The sequence below is a fragment of the Geotrypetes seraphini genome, chromosome 7 (genome assembly GCF_902459505.1).
Source record: "Geotrypetes seraphini chromosome 7, aGeoSer1.1, whole genome shotgun sequence".
Lineage (NCBI taxonomy): Eukaryota > Metazoa > Chordata > Amphibia > Gymnophiona > Dermophiidae > Geotrypetes > Geotrypetes seraphini.
The window spans coordinates 4638519-4662585 of NC_047090.1; the positions used below are offsets into that span (position 1 = coordinate 4638519).

Genomic DNA, 24067 nt, shown 5'->3' on the forward strand with positions numbered 1-24067 from the left:
AGTCCTGCAGCATATAAGCAGAATGTTATGTTACAAAGTCATAGGTATAACTTCTAATTAATGCCAATCAGTGATGCTGATGGGTCTTGTTAAACAATTAAGTTGAAAACAAAAACAAAAAACTGTGGATACAGATGTTTTGGAGATATAAAAACATGAAAATTCAATGAAAAAAGTACAATGATAAAAAATACAATAATATAAAATCCAACCGGACCCTACATGGTTTGTGTTTCGGCGAACATGCCTTCCTCAGGGGTCCAATAAGAACATAAGAAGTTGCCTCCACTGGGTCAGACCGAGGTCCATCCCGCCCAGCGGTCCGCTCCCGCGGCGGCCCATCAGGTCTGCGACCTGTGAAGTGGTTTCTGACCACTTTTATAACCTACCTCAAGTTCTATCTGTACCCCTCTATCCCTTTATCCTCCAGGAACCTATCCAAACCCTTCTTGAACCCCTGTACAGAGTTCTGGCCTATCACTTCCTCCGGAAGCGCGTTCCATGTGTCCACCACCCTCTGCGTAAAAAAGAATTTTCTAGCATTTGTTCTAAACCTGTCCCCTTTCAACTTCTCCGAGTGACCCCTAGTGCTTGTGGCTCCCCACAGTTTGAAGAATCTGTTCTTATTCACTTATGCCCTTAAGGATTTTGAAGGTTTCTATCATGTCCCCTCTAAGTCTCCTCTTCTCCAGGGAGAACAGCCCCAGCATTTTTAACCTGTCAGCGTATGGAAAATTTTCCATACCTTTTATCAGCTTAGTCGCCCTCCTCTGCACTCCCTCGAGTACCGCCATGTCCTTCTTGAGGTACGGCGACCAGTATTGAACACAGTACTCCAGGTGCGGGCGCACCATTGCGCAATACAGCGGCATGATGACTTCCTTCGTCTGGGTTGTAATACCCTTTTTGATGATTTGCAAATGGTTTGCAAATTCACATATAAAGAATTGGACTGAAAACAGTGTATCTTCTTTAAATATGTGAGCAAAGAACACCGTAGACAAGGATTTTTTTTTGCTACTTCAGCTTGTCTGCATTGTAGGGTCCGGTTGGATTTTTACTACTGTATTTTTTATCATTGTACTTTTTTCATTGAATTTTCATGTTTTTATATGTCAGTGTATAATAAATTATCTCCAGAACATCTGTATCCACAGTTTTTTGTTTTTGTTTTTGTTTTCATCTGTGGATTGTTTTCACTGTGGATCATTTTTCTTTGTTAAACATAGAAACATAGAAATTGACGGCAGAAAAGGGCCACAGCCCATCGAGTCTGCCCATACCAATGACCCACTCCCTGACTTTTACTCCCCTATTGATCCCATGTGAATATCCCATTTTCTCTTAAAATCTGACACGCTGTTGGCCTCAATCACCTGCTGAGGCAGCTCGTTCCAATGATCGACCACCCTTTCGGTGAAGAAGTACTTTCTAGCATCACCTTGAAATTTCCCTCCCCTGATTTTCAGCGAGTGTCCTCTGGTAATCGAGGGCCCTGTAAGACTAAAGATATCATCTTTCATCTGTATACGCCCCGTGATATACTTAAAGGTCTCAATCATGTCCCCCCTCTCTCTTCGCTCCTCCAGTGAGTACATCCGCAGTTTTTTTAACCTTTGTTCATACGTAAGATCCCTGAGTCCCAAGACCATCCTGGTAGCCATTCGCTGAACCGACTCAATTCTCAACACATCTTTCCGGTAGTGTGGTCTCCAGAATTGAACACAATACTCGAGATGAGGTCTCACCATGGATCTGTACAGTGGCATTATGACTTCAGGTTTTCTGCTGACAAAACCCCTACGGATGCAGCCCATCATTTGTCTTGCCCTGGACGAAGCCTTCTCCACCTGATTGGCAGCCTTCATATCATCGCTAATGATCACTCCTAAATCACGTTCTATCGTGGTCCTGGACAAGGTTTCACCATTTAGTGTGTAAGTTCTGTGTGGATTTTTTTTGCCTAGGTGCATCACTTTACATTTTTTAGCATTGAAGCTTAGCTGCCAAGTTGATGACCACTGTTCCAACTGCCGTAGGTCCTGCGTCATAAAGTCAGGCACACTGCTTTTGCCTACTAAGTTGCATAGTTTGGCGTCGTCGGCAAACAGTGATACTTGTTGTGAAACAATTTAAGTTGAACATGCAAATCAGCTGTGTGGACCGATTTGGGTGCACAACTTAGGACACCATATATAGAATATCAGCCAGAATGTGTATATTGATACTGAATTATCTGCTGGCTGTATATGTGCTTCTTACAGGACATTAAAGGACAAGTTTAAGAAAAAAAAAAAAAAAAAATTGGAGACGGCGATCTATTAATATGTTGATTCTTCACTTGGTAGTCCGATTGGACTCGGCCCAGATCTGGTTTAGTTATAAATAAAAAACACTGATATGAGTTGAGTTTAGTAGACAGGATGCTGAAAATTGAGTTATGACATGAGATGTTGCTCGTGTGTGACTTAGACGCCTGCAGCTGGCACCTTGTTTCCACTGAAAAATGTATGTGTTGTTTGATTAACAAAAAGGCTTTGAAGTATTTCCAAAGATAAATTCTTGCCCTACGAGAGGGTGCGCATGTTCCTTTGTTGTTACACAGATGGCAGTGTCAGGAAGTGAAGCTGGGACAAGGCTATATTTTTACTAAGCTTTGCACTGTTATGCAATTGTATGTATTGGGGATAATATTGGATGTTTCATTAACAATGGAAAAACAGATCTGCAGTGATTAAGAAGTGGGGGTAATATGCAGTAGATGAAATATGTGCTCCCTAGGTTCCTGTTTTGAGCAGCTGAAGTTGGCTGTCTTACGTCATTCCTAGATTACTTCTCGGCTTGGTTACTGCAGTGTTTTGGATGCCATATTACTTAAACATCAACTGCACAGATTGTATTGGACCAGTGTCTTCAAACTGTGTGCCAAGGCACAATGGTGAGTCCCGAAGAGATTCCAGACTGTAAAAAAATTCCCTTCATAAGTATACACTAGAATAGATGACATGTACGTCACTTCCGCAAGAGTCTATCAATGTTATGAGCGTCTGTGTGCTTAAGGATACAACCACCCAGACAAGCACCATTCTTTGACATGATATCCTTATCCTCCTCGAAACAGATTCAAACCTTACAAACCTCCAAGAGAACATCTCTTCATGCATAACGAGACTTCACACCTGGTCCCTAAACTAAATGAATCAAAAACAAAATTACTCTGGCTCGGCCCAAAACTAGCACACCTGCCCACCCTCTTCACTCTACCCACAGGCCCTGCTCTGCACCTTGAATTCTCTAGCAAGGTCCTCGGCATCACCATCGACTCCTCCCTTTCCCTCAACGATCACCTGAACTCCTTGGCAAAATCTTGTTACTTCAGCCTCCACATGCTGAGGAAAGTTAGATCCTATTTTCACCAAAAACATTTCACCGTCCTTGTACAATCCATCATCCTATCCAAACTCGATTATTGTAATGCCATCTACTTGTGCCTAACAAAAAAAAGTCTCCGCAGACTCCAGCTTATCAAGAATACTGCGGCCAAGCTGATTTTTGCTAAACGCAAATCCAATCACGTTTCCCCACTACTTACCAATCTTCACTGGCTCCCAGTACTTTCCAGAATTCATTTCAAATGTTCCTGCCTAGCCTTCAAGATCATTCACGGCATCCTTCCGCCACTAATCCCTCTATCCTTCCTCGCCCAGACGCCTGCCACCACCAGATCAGCCCACAGACATAAACTATCCTTCCCCTCTCTACACGGCATCCTCCATGCAGGTAAACTGGGAAAATCCCTCCTCTCCAAAATCACGGGCCTTTGGAACAATCTCACTGTCCCGCTGCGGAACCTGGGTTTCCTCCAACTATTCCGAAAACAACTGAAAACCTGGCTTTTCCCTAGCATATAACTTTCTCTCCTTCTGTCTACATCCCCTCTTTTTATATGCTTTTGTTAAATCCTTCTCCCCTCTCTTCTTATTTTTTAAGCTTTGTAAACCGTGTTGAGCTCCACTTCCGTGGAGATGATGCGTTATATAAACTTAAGGCTTAGTTTAGTTTAGTTTACATTGGTCCTTGAAAACTGACAGCAAGTAATTTTATTTTTATTTTTTATGCAGTAGTTATCCTAATTTGAACTGTTTGGATCTTCTTATCTTTACAAACTTGGATTTTCAGCTTTGAAAGAAATTAAATTGATAAAAAGAACTGCAGATAGTGAATGATGAAATGCATGTTTGCCTGTTGACAATTGAGCTGTGTTTTGAGTTAATTTGCACTCAAAAACAAGCACATCCATCACATTGATTAGCAATTCTATTCTACCTACTTTAATTTCACCATTGGTACATGGCTTAAAGAACTTTAAATAAATAACTTAAAGAACTTTAAACAAATAAATTTAAATAAATAACTCTCAAATTTACACCCCCCCCAACCTTTTACAAAAGCACAGTGCTTTTAGTGCTGGCTGCGGCAGTAACAGCTCCAATGCTCATAGAATTCCTATGAGCGTCGGAGCTGTTACTGCCGTGGCCGGTAAAAACTATGCTATGGTTTCTTAAAAGGGGGAGGGGGTAATTTTTTGTTGTTTTTATAGTTTTATAATTTCAATTATAATGTGCTGTGAAAAAATTTGCTCCATTTTGTGTGCCGTGAAAAACATTTTCTCCGTTTTTAGTGTGCCAGAGTTAAAAAAGTTTGAGACACAATGCATTAGACAGTATAGACCAGTGGTCTCAAACTCGTGACCCGGGGGCCACATGCGGCACGGCGGGTACTTTTTTGAGGCCCTTGGTATGTTTATCATAATCACAAAAGTAAAATAAAACAGTTTCTTGATCATATGTCTCTTTAGCTATAAATTACAATATTATTATTAAGACTTAGCCAAAAGGAAAGATTTATAAACTATATAGAGTTTTACATCATGCAAAATTATCATTTCTTTAATAAGACATTAACTATTTTTTTCTGAGGCCCTCCAAGTAAAATCCAAAATATGGCCCTGCAAAGGGTTTGAGATTGAGGCCACTGGTATAGACTTTATTTACATTCAACACTGAGAAGAGGCTTGGCTGGAAATTTTGAAGCGATAAGTGCTTCAAACGTATCTAGAAAGGGAGAGGTTTGAGAATATCAGGATGGGTGTTTTATGTGTGTGGATAATGGAAGTTTATTCATGATGGAATCTGCATAGAGCAAATACTTGTTTGGAAATGGGGTCTATAAGTAAATCAGATCAGAGGGTATAAATAGAGACTAGCGAGTAAGCTGTTATGTTTGGTATAAAATCTTTTTAAATAATTTGTTGATTTATTTTTATTGTTATAAACCACTGCTGTTGAGTTTTTTTTTTTGTTTTTTTTTTTTAAGACGAGTATAGAAAGTGTTCCAGTGAACAGAGACAAGAAATATAATGTGACCTTCTCTATTCAGCTAGCCAAAGGGGCTGGCATTACATCACGTTGCAGGGTTTGCAAATCGAAATAGACTCACACGGTGACTCAACTTGAAACTATGAATTATGCAAATCTTTTCTTACTGTTCTTAGGAGGGTCACTGCAAGTGAATGATGATGATCTCATTTAACATATAAATCCAGGGTGGAAAACTCAGTTTTAGATTTCACTATCTGTATCCTAAATGAATATAATCCAGGGATCTCAAAGTCCCTCCTTGAGGGCCGCAATCCCGTCGGGTTTTCAGGATTTCCGCAATGAACATGCATTGAAAGCAGTGCATGCACATAGATCTCATGCATATTCATTGGGGAAATCCTGAAAACCCGACGGGATTGCGGCCCTCAAGGAGGGACTTTGAGATTCCTGACCTAATCTAATCTAGGATTTCTGGATCACTCTATGCCTACAAAGGATAAAGGTGATTTACATCTTTAAAAACTTGTGCATATCGCAGGGAGTTACAGAGAACAGAAGTTATAAAAAAACAAACAAACGTCCCATTATACAGAGAGCTCAGAGGTAGTACTGATATAGGCTAAAGCAACTAATTTAGAATACCATTAGCAGAGTACAATATGGCCTCTTTATGTGATAGTGCCAGAAGACTGAATGGAAACTTTTCAGTGTCCTCCACTGGAAGAGACTAAAGCAGTTGCTTGCCATAAAGAAATGTTTTTAGCTTCCTTCTGAATTTCCTTTCTAGTGTCCGGTGAAAGCAATGTTACCGGTAATAAACAGCGACTTGAAGATGCGCATGTGCTTGGTTCCTTTAGTTGAGGGGAGGGCCATCTGTGATCCGTTAGTAATTCAGGCTGGTGTGAAGTACAGCTTAGAGAAAAATTGGATTAGTTCCTTTGGTGAGAGCAATTGTTGCGAATGTGGAACATAGTCAATTCTGCAAAGGAAAGTGTGTGGGGGGGGGGAAATGCTGCTACTACTTCACAGGGACCTGGAGGGGAAGGGAAATACCACTGCTGCTTCTGCAAAAGGAAAGTGTGTGTGGGGGGGAGGGGGGGAGAGACAGAAAGAAATACAGACAGACAAAGGAGGCCAGGGAGAGAGACAGACAGAAATAAAGACAGACAGGGGACCAGAGAGACAGACAAAAAGAAAGACAGACAGACAAAGGGTACCAGGGATAGAGAGAGAAAAATAGCAGGAGGAAGAGAGACAGACAGAAAGAAAGGAAGAAAGAGACAAGAGCAGGGAGAGAGACATAAAGAAAGAAAGACAGACAGGCATATATTCTAGCACCCGTTAATGTAACGGGCTTAAACACTAGTCTGGTCCATATAACATGAACAAGTCTGGGCCTATCAAAAGGGTAACAGCACTACGTTTCCAAATGATTTAGTATTGTAGACCTAAGATGCATTGATAAGGCGTCTATAAAAGGCATCCAGACCAGCAAAAATTTCCTCTGCTCCCTTTTGGCTCTTAACAAAACTGAGTGTTTTTCTATATGCAATAATTCATGCATATGGTTTTTTCCATCCAAAGTTGGCGTCTTCAGGGGGATACACTGTTTAGCCATTAAAGCGGATTTGTGGAGAAAAAGCCCTATCCATCTAGTGCCATCTTGGATGCCCGAGGTATCATCCAACAAACAGAGTGGGTGGGGGGGGGCCTAATGTTCATAATACAGCATATTCAAAAAGCCCACATCTGGGAGCTTATCTTAAAGAAATATACACTGTTTGCATATTCAATAAATAAGCATCCTACTTCCATGAAAGTGGGGGCAGAACATATATACAGGTACTTTTGTACCTGGGGCAGTGAAGGATTAAGTAAAAGTGCTGGCATTCAATCCCCCAACCTCAGGGTGCAGAGGCAGCAGCTTTACCACTAGGCCACTCCTCACCTCACCTATTATTATGTTGCCTATATTTTAATCATATAATACATGAAGGGTACAACATCTGAATAGCAGCTGAACCACATTAAATTGCAATGTATAGATCACAAATGTAAGATGTATGGAGGAGTGGCCTAGTGATTAGAACCACTGCCTCAACACCCTGAGGTTGTGTGTTTAAACCCAGTGCCCTATTTGTGATCCTCTATTGCCCCAGGTACTATAGTTAGAATGTGAGCCCACTGGAACAAATAGGGAAAATACTTAAGAGTACCTGATTACCATTCAATGTATTGTAAACCGCTTTGGGTGAATTTCTTCATGAAAAAGGTAGTCAACAAATCCAAATGAATAATAATGAACATAAGAATTGCTGTTGCTGGGTCAGACCAGTGGTCCATCATGCCCAGAAGTCCGCTCACGCTGCAGCACTTTGGTCAAAGACCAGCGCCCTACCAGTGTACGTCCTTGTTCAGCAGGAACTTGTCTTGAATCCCTGGAGGGTGTTTTCCCCTATGACAGACTCCGGGAGAGCATTCCAGTTTTCTACCACTCTCTGGATGAAGAAGAACTTCCTTACATTTGTACGAAATCTATCCCCTTTCAACTTTAAAGAATCTATCCCCTTTCAACTCCCTACCTTGGAGAGGGTGAACAACTAGGCCTTATCTACTAAGTCTATCCCCTTCAGTACCTTGAATGTTTCGATCATGTTCCCCTCTCAATCTCCTCTGTTCAAGGGAGAAGAGGCCCAGTTTCTCTAATCTTTCGCTGTACGGCAGCTCCTCCAACCCCTTAACCATCTTAGTCGCTCTTCTCTGGATCCTTTCGAGTAGTACCGTGTCCTTCTTCATGTACGGCGACCAGTGCTGGACGCAATACTCCAGGTGAGGGCGCACCACGGTCCGGTACAGCGGCATGATACCCTTCTCCGATCTGTTCATGATCCCCTTCTTTATCATTCCTAGCATTCTGTTCGCCCTTTTCACCGCCGCACATTGCATGGACGGCTTCATCGACTTGTTGAACAGAGCTCCCAAGTCCCTTTCCTGGAAGGTCTCTCCAAGTACTGCCCTGGACATCCTGTATTCGTGCATGTAATTTTTGTTACTGACATGCTTCACTTTACACTTATCCATGTTGAACCTCATCTGTCATGTCGATGCCCATTCCTCGAGCCTGATTATGTCACATTGCAGATCTTCGCAATCCCCCTGCGTCTTCACTACTCTGAATAACTTTGTATCGTCTGCAAATTTAATCACCTCGCTCGTCGAACCTATGTCCAGATCGTTTATAAAGATGTTGAAGAGCACAGGTCCAAGCACCAAGCCCTGTGGCACCCCATTGGTGACACTCTTCCAGTCCGAGTATTGTCCATTTACCCCCACTCTCTGTTTCCTATGCTCCAGCTAGTTTTTAATCCACGTGAGTATTTCACCCTCGATTCCATGGCTCGCAATTTTTCGAAGTAGTTGTTCATGAGATCTGAGATCTCCGCAGAGAACCACTGTGGATTATTGTTTCTTCTCTGTTTACTTACTGATTTTATATAGCGGTTGGTTGCTTCGTGTATGGTTGATTTCAGAGTTAACCACATTATCTGTTTCGGCTTGGTTTTGCAGCGCCCGATGGACGAAGTCTCCCATGCTTTTGAAGTTAGTGCCCTTAGAGTTGAGGACCTTTGTTGATGTGTTTGATTTAGTGAAACCTTTCCTGAGGTTGAACCATATCATGTTGTGGTCACTGGAGGCCAATGAATCGCCTACCGAGACCTCTGTGACACTTTCTCCGTTGGTGAGTATCAGATCTAATATCGCCTGATCCCTAGTGGGCTCTAATACCATTTGTCTGAGTCTTGCTCCCTTAATAAAGGTTAATAGCTTTCTGCTGCTGCTGTTCGTAGTGGAAAGTTTGTTCTAATCCACATCAGGCATATTGAAATCTCCTAACAACACTGTGTCTCCACGCAAAGTGATATTCTCTATGTCTTCGACTAATTCTATATCCATGTCATCCTGTTGTCTTGGAGGTCTGTATACTATGCCAAGATACAGGCATTTGTCCTTCTCCCTAGCCAAATTCACCCAGAGGGATTCCCCGGTATACTTGACATCTGCAGTTTTGGTAACTTTAATGTCCTCTTTAGTGTATAGTGCTACCCCTCCTCCCAAAAAATGCAAGGTCATGCACCTAGGCAGCAAAAATCCATGCAGGACTTACACCCTAAATGGTGAGATCCTAGCAAGGACTGTAGCAGAACGAGACTTGGAAGTGATCATTAGCAAAGACATGAAGACTGCCAATCAAGTAGAGAAAGCTTCATCCAAGGCTAGACAAATCATGGGTTGTATCTGTAGAAGTTTCGTCAGCCGTAAGCTCGAGGTCATAATGTCGTTGTATTCTAGATCCTTTCCCATCCTACCTTTATGATAAATTTCTGCGCAGGCCATCTCCTCCCTCACCTATCTTGTAAACACTGCCCTACTATCTGGCCTGTTCTCTACAGAAATGGGACACATTGCCTTATCCCCTCTTTTGAAAAAAGCTGATCTCGATCCTTCATCGAACTACCACCCCATAGCAAATATCCTCCTCCTAACCAAACTGCTTGAGTCCATAGTCGCTACCCAGCTATCTTCTTATCTAGAGAGATTCTCCATTCTCTCCCCCTATCAACATGGCTTTAGATTTAAATGCTTTAAAACTGAGACAGTATTACAGAATCATTGTGCAGGAATCCACAAAGAAAACACTGAATAAGTACAAATTTTAAAACAAAAATGAAATGCACACCCAACGATACTGAAATTCTACATTGCCAACAACCTATTCCAGACTTTTGCACACTAATATATATTGCAATAAACAATTGAAATACAGGAAAAGAGGGATTTTGTAGATGTTAGCAAGCTGTTGGGTTTTAAGGGTCTGCATAATAAATGTTTTATGAGGCCAGAAACAACATTGACCTGCTCCCCCCCCCCCCCGCCCAACTTTTCCTGACAATCTTGACCAACAAGTCCATGCCGGAGGCCATTTTCACTCTCTTATTGGTTTGTTGAAGTTTACAGTGTTAAATACCATAGAGTGTAATAACCCACAACTGTAAAAACTAATCGTAAAAGAAAAGACAATCAGATGCTGAACAAAACACATTATGGCAGTCAATATGTCATGGAAGGTCACGTGTGAAATGTGACACCACCATTACTGAAATTTATTTGCGTACGGGTGGCTTTTGAGACCTGTGTTCACATCTGCATCTTATTTTAAACAGAGTTCTGCCAGACCATATGTATTTCCAGAATGACATCACTTTAGAATGCTGGAAAGTATTTCCTTTTCTCTTTTTACGTTGTTATCTTGTCTTCCTCTGATCCTTTTTTTTTTCAGAACCTCATAGACTATAGTTCGGAAAGTATGTTCTGTAATTATTTTAGTATTTTTCATCTTCTCTCATTCCCTGTTCTTTAAATCGTGCTATAATATTCAGCCTTATGCCACCAAATGTAGAAAAATTATTTTGCTAAAGAGGCTAATTTCCAGCCTCCCGACAGAGCTTGCATTAATTTTCAGGGGCCTGAAAGTTAATTTTCTAGGGCAAACATTTCTTTGAAATTCTCTTTTAAAATATGATGGGCCAGTGGAGACAAGAGTACTTCTGCGCAAACTTTCAACTGGGAATGTGGAAGCAAGGCAACCACCAGTCCCTATAGCTATATTCACTCCCTCAAATGGTAATACAAATGTCGCAGTAGAAAAGTGAACTCATAGAAACATAGAAATAGACGGCAGATTAAGGGCCACGGCCCATCTAGTCTGCCCACCCCAATGACTCTCCCCTACCGTTCTCTGTGAATATATCCCACGTGTCTATCCCATTTGGCCTTAAAATCAGGCACGCTGCTGGCCTCAATAACCTGAAGTGGAAGGCTATTCCAGCGATCAACCACCCATTCAGTGAAAAAGAATTTCCTGGTGTCTCCGTGCAGTTTCCCGCCCCTGATTTTCCACGGATGCCCCCTTGTTGCCGCGGGACCCTTGAAAAAGAAGATATCTTCTTCCACCTCGATGTGGCCTGTGAGATACTTGAATGTCTCGATCATGTCACCCCTCTCTCTGCGTTCCTCGAGTGAGTACAGCTGCAACTTATCCAGCTGTTCCTCGTACGGGAGATCCTTGAGTCCCGAGACCATCCGGGTGGCCATTCTCTGGACTGACTCCAGTCTCAGCACATCCTTACGGTAATGTGGCCTCCAGAATTGCACACAGTATTCCAGGTGGAGCCTCACCATGGATCTATACAATGGCATAATGACTTCAGGCTTACGGCTGACGAAACTCCTGCGTATCAAGTTTCAAGTTTATTAATTCTTTTGATTAATCGCTTAATCACAGTTCTAAGCGATGAACAATTTAAAATACATTCAAAGGGGAACAATACAAAACAATACAATACAAACTTAAGACAATACAATAGGTTAAAAATTAACTCATCAAATTCATAACATAAGGTAAAAAAGGGATAATGAAATACAATTTAATATAGGAAAGTAGAACAAAAAAAGGAAAGGTACATAAGGGAACAATAAATAAAAGCATATTAATAGAATAAAATCAATGACCTGGGTATTAAGAAATTAAATATCAAAGGCGTCTTTAAAAAGAAAAGTTTTTAAATTACTTTTGAAATTTCCTAGGTCCCGCTCCCTTCGTAAATAAATTGGAAGAGCATTCCAGGTCTGTGGCGCGGTTACCTATGATTTGCCTTGCCTTGGATGAAGCTTGCTCCACGTGATTGGCAGTCTTCATGTTCTCACTGACGTTCTGCTTCAGTTCTTGTTAGGATCTCGCCATTAAGGGTGTAAGTCTTGCATGGATTTTGGCTGCCCAGGTGCATGACTTTGCATTTTTTGGCATTGAAGCTGAGTTGCCAGGACCTAGACCAGCGCTCCAGTAGGAGTAGGTCGTGCATCATGTTGTCGGACATTGAATTTATGTCTGTTGTGCTTTTGCCCACTACATTGCTTAGTTTGGCGTCATCGGAGAATAATGTTATTTTACCTCGCAGCCCTTCTGCCAAGTCTCTTATAAAGATGTTGAATAGGATCGGGCCCAGGACCGAGCCCTGCGGCACGCCACTGATTACCTAAGTCTGAAAAAAAAAATTCCTGTTTTTTTTTGTTTTATATTTTTTGGGGGTTCCCCTGATTTTTCTGTAATCTTGCCTCTCTCCCCCCTATATTTCCTTAGATTGGGGTTAATTTAGAGACATGCTATTTGTTAAGTTGATTACAGATTTCTTTGGAAATTTCTAATTGTAACTGTTTTCTTTAACAAGTGCATGCTTGTAATATTGAAAAATTTGCAAAATAAAAAATAAACTGGGAAATGTGCACAGGAAGATAAAGACAAACTTCCCCTTACATTCCTTGCCAAACCAGCTCATCCCTTTTTACCACAATAAAAATAGGCATACTGTGGGCAGCCTATGTACTTTTCTCCTTGAGGGAAATATAGATTTCAAAGGACCCTTATCTGTGGGTAAAGTACACATTTTACTAGTACAGAATCTCTTTCACATGTGCCTCTGAAGTGGTCATGGTATCCATTCCAACAGAAAGTTAAACCAGTTCTATATCTGAACACAGCTGACTGTATTCTCACAGGAGTCAATATTATAAAGTGATTTAATCAGCCAGAAATGGCTCCCAGCCATTTACCCTCCCCCCTCTCCCCCCCCCACACTTTTACAAAACTGCAATCGTGTTTTTTAGCACAGGCCAGCATCAGGAACACCGCAGAGCATTTAGCGTGCTCGGCCTGCACTAAAAAACACTATCAGTTTTGTAAAAAGGGGGGGAGGGGGGTTAAACTGCTTGCCTAGGGTTAACTGGGCCTATTCAGTGACACTTAACTGGATAGTGCTGCGAAAAATGCTTGGTTAAGACCAAAGCCGAATCTGAGTATTTTGTGGGCTGTCCAGAGCAAGAATTGACACCTAAGTGAAATTTAATTTAATTTAATTTAATTTAATTTTATTTCTTATATACCGCTATACCATGAGGTTCAAAGCGGTTTACAATAAAGATGCATTAAAGATACAATAAAAATAAATAAAGATAGGTACTTGGAAGTTCTCAACTGTCCCGAAGGCTCACAATCTAACTAAAGTACCTGAGGAAACAATTATTAAAAATGGTAAAGATAAAAAACAGAGATAGAGACAAGATATGAACCTCCCAACAAGTATTCAGTGAATAAATTAAATTAGGATTAAAAAAACAAATAAAATGTATAAAATTAAAGTAAATTCCAGTCATAAGAACATAAGAAGTTGCCTCCGCTGAGTCAGACCAGAGGTCCATCCTGCCAGCGGTCCGCTCCCGCAGCGGCCCATCAGGTCCAATTGCCTGAACAGTGTCCCTGACTAATTTTGTAACTGCCTCTAATCCTTTAATCTTATCCCTATTACCTACCTCTACTCCTATCTGTCATACAATAGGATCTGATATTAGAAGTTCATAAAGACGACATGCCAAGGAGTGAAAGCTGGTATGCTCCTTGAGTCCTGAAATATGAAGCCCAGCCACCAAACATTGCTTATACAGGTACAGAATTGAGGTTCAGAATACAATACATAGGAAAATTAATCCTGGATACATTACATAGGAAATTACAATATAAAGGAAATTATTTCTGGTTACGTTACATAGAGGATTATCTGGTTTTCTTACGATGATAGTTAGATGGTACTAGCTGATGCCCCGGCGTTGCACGGGTATTTAATTATAGCAATAACACTGTAAATGGATTCAAATAAAGATACTTTATAGTGGTGAATGAAAATATTTTTTTACAGCTTTATAAAAAGTACAATATTCAAATTATAATGTGAAATATTTGACAAAATGAATACAATACAACTAACGCAAAACGTGATTATAAACAACAATTTTAGTTTCATCTCCTGGAGCAAGAACATATAAATTCTTGGGTGAACCCACCCTTGAGCAAGCAACATAGAGTTGTGGGCCGTGAGACCCCCAGAACATATCACCCCAGGTAGTGAGGGATCTGCATACCAAGTTTCGTTCAAATCGGTAAAGTCGTTTTTGAATTACAGTGAGAATGGCAGCTTTTTACATTTTTTCCATTGACATGAATGGGTGAAATATGATTTTCTGTTTGTAGCTCCGCCCACGTGTGCAGGTGGGCCGCGAGACCTCCAGAACATATCACCCCAGGTAGTGAGGGATCTGCATACCAAGTTTTGTTCAAATCGGTCAAGCCGTTTTTGAATTACTGTGAGAATGGCAGCTTTTTACATTTTTTCCATTGACTTGAATGGGTGAAATGTGATTTTATGTTTGTAGCTCCGCCCACGTGTGCAGGTGGGCCGTGAGACCCCCAGAATATATCACCCCAGGTAGTGAGGGATCTGCATACCAAGTTTCGTTCAAATCGGTCAAGCCGTTTTTGAATTACTGTGAGAATGGCAGCTTTTTACATTTTTTCCATTGACATGAATGGGTGAAATATGATTTTCTGTGTGTAGCTCTGCCCACGTGTGCAGGTGGGCCGCGAGACCCCCACAACATATCACCCCAGGTAGTGAGGGATCAGCATACCAAGTTTCGTTCAAATTGGTCAAGTCGTTTTTGAATTACTGTGAGAATGGCAGCTTTTTACATTTTTTCCATTGACATGAATGGGTGAAATCTGATTTTATGTTTGTAGCTCCGCCCACGTGTGCAGGTGGGCCGCGAGACCCCCACAACATATCACCCCAGGTAGTGAGGGATCAGCATACCAAGTTTCGTTCAAATTGGTCAAGTCGTTTTTGAATTACTGTGAGAATGGCAGCTTTTTACATTTTTTCCATTGACATGAATGGGTGAAATCTGATTTTCTGTTTGTAGCTCCGCCCACGTGTGCAGGTGGGCCGCGAGACCCCCAGAACATATCATCCCAGGTAGTGAGGGATCTGCATACCAAGTTTCGTTCAAATCGGTCAAGCCGTTTTTGCGTGATCGCGGCACATACACACATACACACACACATACACACATACATACCTCCGATTTTATATATATAGATTAGTAGGAGATGTTAAGAATCAGATTAATTACTTGGGAAATTCAGAACTTAACCACTTTATATTGTTGTTTGAATATTTTTAGTGCTGTAATTGTCCACTGCTTATTTCTTGCACTCGGTAACTAATTAGCGCTAGGCATGCTTACTCTCTGCCCCAAATGCCCCCAGCACTAAAAAATAAAAAGTATTTTGTAGCATTTGGAAAGCATGCAGATCCCAAAACTACCTCAAGATGCCCGAGTACACTGCGTGCTATATGATTTTAACCTGCTTACCACAGCTTAGTAAAAGGGCCCCTAAATAAGGTACCTAAATAAATAGGATCATGTAAAACAGTGGTTCCGAACCCTGTCTTGGAGGACTACCAGCCAGTTGGGTTTTCAGGATAGCCCTAATGAATATGCATGAGAGAGATTTGCATATAAAGGAGGTGACAGGCATGCAGATCTGTCCTATGCATATTCATTAGGGCTATCGTGAAAACTTGACTGGCTGGTGGTCCTCCAGGACAGGGTTGGGAACCCCTGATGTAAAACACAGCCCTATCTTTACATCTTCTGCAGTTAAATGCTGACTATAATTGCATTTAACCACTTAAATTTTAACTGGCTGCTCAGATATTCAATGAAGCTACTAAGTAGTAGATTTAAAACAAACAGCCGAAAATATTTCTTCGCTCTACATGTAATTAAACTCTGGAATTCATTGCCAGAGAAAGTGGTGAAAGCAGTTAACTTAGCAGGGTAACTTCAAAAAAGGTTTGAGTAACTTCCTAAAAGAGAAGTCCATAAGCCATTATTAAGATGGATTTGGGGAAGTCCACTGTTTATTCCTAGCATAAAATCTATTTTACTCCTTGGGATCTTGCCAGGTACTTGTGACATGGGTTGGCCACTGTTGGACACATGATACTGGGCTTGATGGACCTGGGGTCTGTCCCAATATGGCAGCTCTTAGGTTCTTAATTTAGTGCCTGGACATGGTCAAGCATTGAATTTCCAGAGATAAAGCTGGTGGTAGCCAAAAATCACTGACCATCGCTGGCTACATTTCTATGTCCTCATTTCCAGATTTGATACTTGCGAGATGCCCTCTCCTCGATAGGCTGGGTGTCAGACGAATCCAAGCAGATTGTAATGAGAACATTTGCCCACAAGGGGTCTGTAAATCCTGTTCATTTGTGTATATGTTTTTGTTGTAGTCTGAAAATTGGACATCTTGGGGGGGGGGGGTTGGGGGGAAAGAAAAGGAGGAAACGGATAGATAATGATCTTCAGGCCTGTGTTTGAGAAAATATTTTTCCAGATATAATGACTTAAATACAGTGTCAGGTCAAAAGCGCGCCTGGACAAAGGCGCGCCCAGACAATTGAGCACAGTGCGGGGGTGCGTGCCGCACAAAATTACTGTTTTTAGGGCTCCGACGGGGGGGCGTGGGGGGAACCCCCCCCACTTTACTTAATAGGGATCGTGCCGCGTTGTGGGGGCGTTGTGGGGGGTTTGGGGGGTTGTAACCCCCCACATTTTACTGAAAACGTCACTTTTTTCCTGTTTTTAGGGAAAAAGTTAAGTTTACAGTAAAATGTGGGGGGTTACAACCCCCCAAACCCCCCATAACGCCGGCGCGATCTCTATTAAGTAAACTGGGGGGACTCCCCAACAAAACCCCCCATCGGATCCCATAAAAACTAATTTTCTTCAGCGCGTGCTTCCGTCTTGTTGTCAGCGCGCCTTTGTCTTTCGCAGGGTTGTCTATGAACCCTTAAATACAACAGTACTGTACCTAGCTTAGAAATATAGATGTTGTTGAGGAAACTGAGCTGTGTCACCCAGTCGTCCCTGTTTCCTTTTGATCCTTTTCTAAACTTTAGTATCACATTTGTTTGCTTTCTGGTGAAGACCTCAGAATCCTGGAGGTCTCAGACAACAGTTATGTAAATATTTGTTGGTTGTCATAAGCCCTCTTGCAATATCCCAGTGCTCAGACCCTGAGTATCACCTCACAGTGCCGCCTTCCCTTTCACCCACTCACCCAGCCTCTGAAAATCTCCTGGCTTCTTTAAAGAACAATATAAGACAGATAAAGTTCACACGGAAAAGTACTGTACTTGCTTTCTCTGTACTTCAGATTAACTGCATCTCTCCTGAGACAGACATCCCCAAGACTGTCGTACGTTGAACAGAAATGGAGCTGAAGTTCGCCGATCTGGAAGCAAGTGCCAGCCTGATTACCGTGGCTCTGTTTGTGGTCTTTTTAGCACTTCTGGCTTGGTGAGTGGAATCATAATTGATTTGCTTGTGTTCTATATTGATTCTAAACTAGAGTTTATTTGTAGATGTTTTAGACATGGCGTGTACTGTTTAGTTTGCCTGAAAATGAATGTAAAGTCTGTATTTCTGGTTTATATAGTTTCAGAAGGGAAAATGATTTTAAAGCTTTGAAGGACAATTCCTAAGAAGAACTTTGGTCTTTTAGAGCCCTTTGCATTTAGAAAAAAAAAAAAATTGGTCTAAATTTGACTTCTAAAATAGTTTTTCTTTTGTTGATAGTTACGGTAACTTACAAAAATATAAGAATAGAGCCCTTTCCCATATGGATATGTAGAAATTTTTGACAACCCAGAATTACAGTTTAATGTGACCTCTCTCCCTTAAGGCTACAGTTAATAAAACTGATGAAGAGAGAACAACTCTTGAAAGATGTCAATTGTGACTTATTTGTTGATCTTTATTTCCACCTTCAGGAAGGGTGTCAAAGTCCCTCCTTGAAGGCCGCAATCCAGTCGGGTTTTCAGGATTTCCCCAATGAATATGCATGAGATCTATTAGCATACAATGAAAGCAGTGCATGCAAATAGATCTCATGCATATTCATGGGGGAAATTCTGAAAACCCGACTGGATTGTGGCCCTCGAGGAGGGACTTTAACACCCCTGACCTACAGAAAAAGGAAAGACCCTAAGTCAGGGGTCTCAAAGTCCCTCCAGTCGGGTTTTCAGGATTTCCCCAATGAATATGCATGAGTTCTGTGTGCATGCACTGCTTTCAATACATATTCATTGGGGAAATCCTGAAAACCCAACTTGAATGCAGCCCTCATGGAGGGACTTTGAGATCCCTGCCCTAAGTGTAGAGTTATGACTATGCAGATGGGATATACATTTGCAAGTGCACATTCAGTTCATATGGATGCCTAAAATGTAAATTGGGACATGCACTATAATAGAATTTGGGAGATCCGTACCTAATTTAACCCATTGGCAGATGGTGAAACGGCTGCTTTACGTAACTTGATGTTGAGTGAGAGGAACAGTGCGAAGTAACAGGCATTTGACGATGCAGATCTCCCATAAGAGCCATAGAAAACACATGTTGCTTCTGAGCAACAATGCCAAATAAAGGGCTATGTGTGGGGGATGTACGCCAAGGTTCAATTGGGGGTAAATCCTCACGTCTAAAAGTTGGGCGCAGATCTCGGCACTATGTGCTGTTTCATTAATGGCATCCAACTCGGAGCACCATTTATAGAATAGCACTTAATGCACATTTTTTGGGCACCCAAATTTGGGTGTCATTTGCTGAATTTAGGGCCGAATTTTATAAACGGCACCTACCTCTTGGCACAACTGGTGCAATTGTCAATCATCCACTAGGTGCTGTTTATAGAATGGCACCAAGTGGAGCCTAAGCAGTCTTAGACACAAGTAGACTTTGAAACCTTAGGCACACTGCCATTTAGGCCAGGATTTTCTTTGCCCAAATGAGTGTTTAAGTTTAAGTTTAAGTTTATTAGGATTTTATATACCGCCTATCAAGGTTATCTAAGCAGTTTTTACAATCAGGTACTCAAGCATCTTCCCTCTCTGTCCCGGTGGGCTCACAATCTATCTAACGTACCTGGGGATATGGAGGATTAAGTGACTTGCCCAGGGTCACAAGGAGCAGTGCGGGGTTTGAACCCACAACCCCAGGGTGCTGAGGCTGTAGATCCAACCACTGCGCCACACACTCCACCTAAGATAGGTGCCTACCAGTGCCTAAGTCAAACCACATCCCAAATCCACCCCAACTAAGCCTACTTTCTGGTAGACGCCTTGATGTAGGCACCTACCAGCTAATTCATTTTTTAAATTGTTTTTTAATGGTGCTTTCAATTATTAGCGCTGATTAAGTTAGGTGTCTAGATTGGCTAGGCACACTTATCTAGGTGCCTAACTTTAGGTGTCTTTTATAAAATCAAGGCCTTAGTCTATAATGGGTGTAAAAAAATAATCCTGAAAAAACCCCTACATCAGGGGTGCCCAATACGTCGATCGCGATCGACCAGTAGCTCTGGAAGGCAACGTGAGTCAATCGCGGAGCCCATCCTGGGCTCCGTGATAAGACTCGTGTTGCCGTCCTGATCTACGGGCCGATCAGCCTTCCTCTCCAGTGTTCTCCCTAGGGCCTTTTAGCTGGGCGGTCCACCCAGCTGTCATCTGCCGCTGCTGAACATTAAAAAAAAACCCCAAAAAACCGGCTTGGAGATTTCAGCCCGTAGCGAACTTATGCTCCGGGCTCTAACGTGTGCGTGCCGGCTTCTCTTCTCTTCCCTCCGAAACCGGAAGTTATGTCCGGGGGGGGGGGAGGAGAAGGGAAGCCGGCACGCACATGTTGAGAGCCCTGAAGCAAGCGTTCGTTACGGGCTAATGCGGGAGACAGGTTAGTGAAGCATTTGTTCTTCTTCCTGCCGGGTCCTGCCTACTTTCTGTTTCCACGAAGGCAGGACCCAGCAGCATTTCCCCCAATAGGTTGATCACGATCTTGGGCTGATCAGCCTTCCTCTTCCTGACAGCAGAATTGACGTCGGGGAGAGGAATGCTGGTTGGCCGAAGCAGGGAGAGCTTGGGGCCTGTTATTGGTGGCGTTTGGGTCCTGGTCCCCGATGGCAATGTCAGTGGCAGTGGCTTGGGGGAGGGCAGGGAGAAAGAAAGAAAAAGGGCAGGCAGGGAGACAGAAGGAAAGAAGAGAAACAGAAAAAAAAGAAAGGGAGGCAGAGAGAAAGAAAGGGCAGGGAAAAGGAAGGAAAAGTTGGGGGAAGGAATGAGGTCTGGAGGAGAGGAAGCATACAGGCTAAAAGAAGGGAAGAAAGATTGTATGCACAGTCAGAAGAAGAAAGTGCAACCAGAGACTCATGAAATCACCAGACAAGGTAGGAAAAATGATTTTATTTTAAATTTAGTGATCAAAATGTGTCTGAATTTATATCTGCTGTCTATATTTTACACTAAGGTCCCCTTTTACTAAACCGCAATAGAGGTTTTTAGCGCAGGGAGCCTAGGAGTGTCGAGAGCAGTGCTGGGCATTCAGCACAGCTCCCTGCGCTAAAAACTGCTATCGTGGTTTAGTAAAAAGGGAGGGGGGTATATTTGTCTATTTTTGTATGGTTGTTACTGAGGTGATAGTGCATTGAGTCATCTGCTTTGACCTCTTTGAAAAACCCTGGAATAGGAATGATAATTAACATTTTCTATGCATAGTGTGCTTTGTGTTTTTTTAAAATTTTATTGTTGGTAGATCATTTTGACTTGGTCATTTAAAAAGTAGCTCGCAAGTCCAAAAAGTGTGGGCCCTACATAATCCAAGCTACAAGCCCCCTTGTTCAAGGCTGCTTTCAACTCGTAACTCCCACTCACTGTAAGATACCTCTGTCTATTCTACCATTCTTTCTGCAAGAAACTCCCCAACCTCTACAGTATATGTCCTGTCTTGTCTAAATTAGATTGTAAGCTCTTCTGAGCAGGGACAGTCTATTACATGTTAAATGTACATTTACAGTGCTGTGTGTGCCTTTCAGTGCTATAGAAATAGTAGGAATAATAAAAATAGCCAAAATTTTGTTTAAAACAAAGACTAAACAATTTTTTTTTTGCCTGTTCATATCCATAATGTTTGAGAGAAGAGGAGACACAATACTTTGACTTTGCAGTCCATACCTGAAGGAAAGTTTTATAAACTATAAAGAATTTTACCTCATGCAAAATTGTCATTTCTTTAATAAGACATTAACTATTTTTTCTCCAAGTACCTACAAATCCAAAATGTGGCCCCGCAAAGGGTTTGAGTTTGAGACCACTGATCTAAACATATTTGACTTTTTTTCACAAAAAGCACTGGAACACATGCCGACCTGCAGACATTTCTGCCACTGTATTAGCGGGTTACAGGCAGTGCCATCATTTTGGAGGTTGTCATGACATATAATAGTTTATTCCATAATCTCTACCGTTCTAGATACAAAAATATCTAAATATCTCCTCACGAAGGTCAGATGAGCCAAGGAATGTTTTAAGCTCAGCAGGATTCTGCTGTATTTGATGTTCCTTAAAATGGCAACACATGCAGAGTGGTTAGTTTAAACATTTCAGAGACTGTTTTGAAAGACTGCTAATGAACCGATCTCATTAATTTTAAAGTTCATTTCCCTTGTGTGTTGTAACTAAGACAGAACTGGAACTGATTGTTTTGCTCCCTGAAGAACTGTTACCATTGTGATTATGTATTTTCAATCCTTTTAGAAAATGGTGTTCAGACAATTTAATGGCTAGTCAGGTTTGGATTTTGGAATAGGTATATTCAAGATTTTCTCTACACTAATATTACTACCTGATGCAATAAAGGTTTTATTGTGGAAAAAAAAAGTCTGCAGTAAATCCACTGTGCTGAAAGACAGTGCTGTCTGTATGCAAAGCAAAAGAACAGTGTGAAAGCCGCACTAAATTTTACTATAGGGGTTTTTTTTATTTTGCCCTTAGCAGTAAATATTAACTATAGTATTTTATGTTCTAGATCCAGAGGTAAAGGATTATTGAGGATGAAGTGCATGCATCACTGCTGATCCCCAAGGCAAAATCTAGTAACTGCTCGCTAACAAATGTGGGAAATCATGGGAATGCTTCTTTAAATGCAAATTCAGAGCTTTAATTAAGCCAAGCGACACACTGTCTGAGTTTAAATGAACTGAACTGTTTTTGGCCCACTTATACATATTGCTGCTGAGGCAAAACCAAGTATCTATAAAACCAGCTCAAACTCATTTTTAACAAACTTTTCTACCTCGCATCACACTTTAAATAACTTTGCTGGGAACCTTGAACTAGAGAATGACACGGTAACAAAATTCATCACCGTTACCGTCCCCGCGGATAACCGCGGGAAATAATCCCATTTCATTTTTTAGTGTCTATTTCAGCCTCAGTCCTTCTACACCAGCATTCTTCAAAGCAAAGCTTGCGGGTCAGTGGTTGTGGCCATTTATACTCTGATTCTTATGGGAGCCAAGGATAATGAAGCCATTGTGACATCACTGATGTGATTGGCTCTTAGGCACTGGTGGAATGAGGCATTATGACATCACAATATCTGCTCTGGAATGTTGCTGCTCAATCTCAGCATTCTTCAAAGCAAAGCTTGCGGGTCAGAGGTTGTGGCCATTCATACTCTGATTCTTCCCTCTCTCCTTAAAGAATGACATGAAGATGGTTTCCCGCGGTTATCTGCGGGGACGGGAACGGTGATGAATTTTGTCACCGTGTCATTCTCTACCCTGAACCCCTTCTTCGCTCCCCCTCCATTCCTCACATCTGTAAACCACCTTAGGTTGGGAAGTTGCTCTCCTGCTTCCAATGTCACCATTTGACTCAGTATGGTATTTTGCGGTGTACTGCAAGGGATTAGCCCACCACATAAAGTAGTCCTTCCTTATTTGGCAGGCTGACCCTCTACTGATAGGAATCAGGTGCAGCCAGTTTTCAAAATGGCTGCAGAAGTGGAGGTCGCTGCAGGACACTTCTTTGGGAACAAGTAAATATTATTGGTTGCAGCTTGTGGTGGTGGTAGGGAGACTGCTCACTGTTGAAGATATTTCTGTATAAGGTAGGGTGGCCAGATGGATCCAGATTTACTTTAAATGGTTGATCCAGTCCTGTTCCCCCCCCCCCCCCCATTGCATGCAGGGATTTGTAATTCTGACTTCCTCGTTTGCATTCCCTAAGAAAAGCCAGATTATAAATCCTTGTAGAGAATAGTTTATAGTTTCTTATTTATTGTCTGCTTTTATACAAAGTAGAGCACAGAAAAACATGCCATGCATAAAAACATAGTCCTAACAAACTGGGATATTGCACAAAATTATTTAAAACTTTAGCTGTAACCCAGACATACAGAACAGTATCGTATCTACATGTATAAGGTCACAACTTCATCCCATATATTTCAGATGGTGTTTTAACAATCTTTTAAATACCTTCAAATTCCCTTTCTGCCGTATATATTGCAGAAGCCTGTTCCATTCTGCAGGACCTGTGCAGGAAAACACACCAGTTCTCATGGTTTGTAATTTTAATTCTTTTCTGGATGGTATATATATATATATATATATATATATATATATATATATATATATATATATATATTAGGGGTGTCAAACTCAGGACCGCGGGCTGTAGCGATCCTAGCAGGCTGTTGTAGCCTCCGCAGCACGTTCCCTCTGCTGCGGTCCCGTACGTCAGAGGAGGCACGGTACTGCGGCAGAGGGAACGTGCTGTGGAGGCCGACGGCAGCCTACTATGATCGCTACAGATGACTGGTGATCCTCTGCCAGC

General features: G+C 41.8%; 1 protein-coding gene across 1 annotated transcript in view; it reads left to right on the forward strand.

Annotated features, from left to right (window-relative positions):
* The window catches only part of TBXAS1 (thromboxane A synthase 1), a 186321-nt gene that overhangs the window by 15413 nt on the left and 146841 nt on the right, over positions 1 to 24067 (forward strand). The window contains exon 2 of the mRNA XM_033952350.1: positions 17554 to 17696. Within this exon, the coding sequence (XP_033808241.1) occupies positions 17611 to 17696 (86 nt within the window). The 5' untranslated portion in view covers positions 17554 to 17610. The remainder of the gene's footprint in view (positions 1 to 17553; positions 17697 to 24067) is intronic.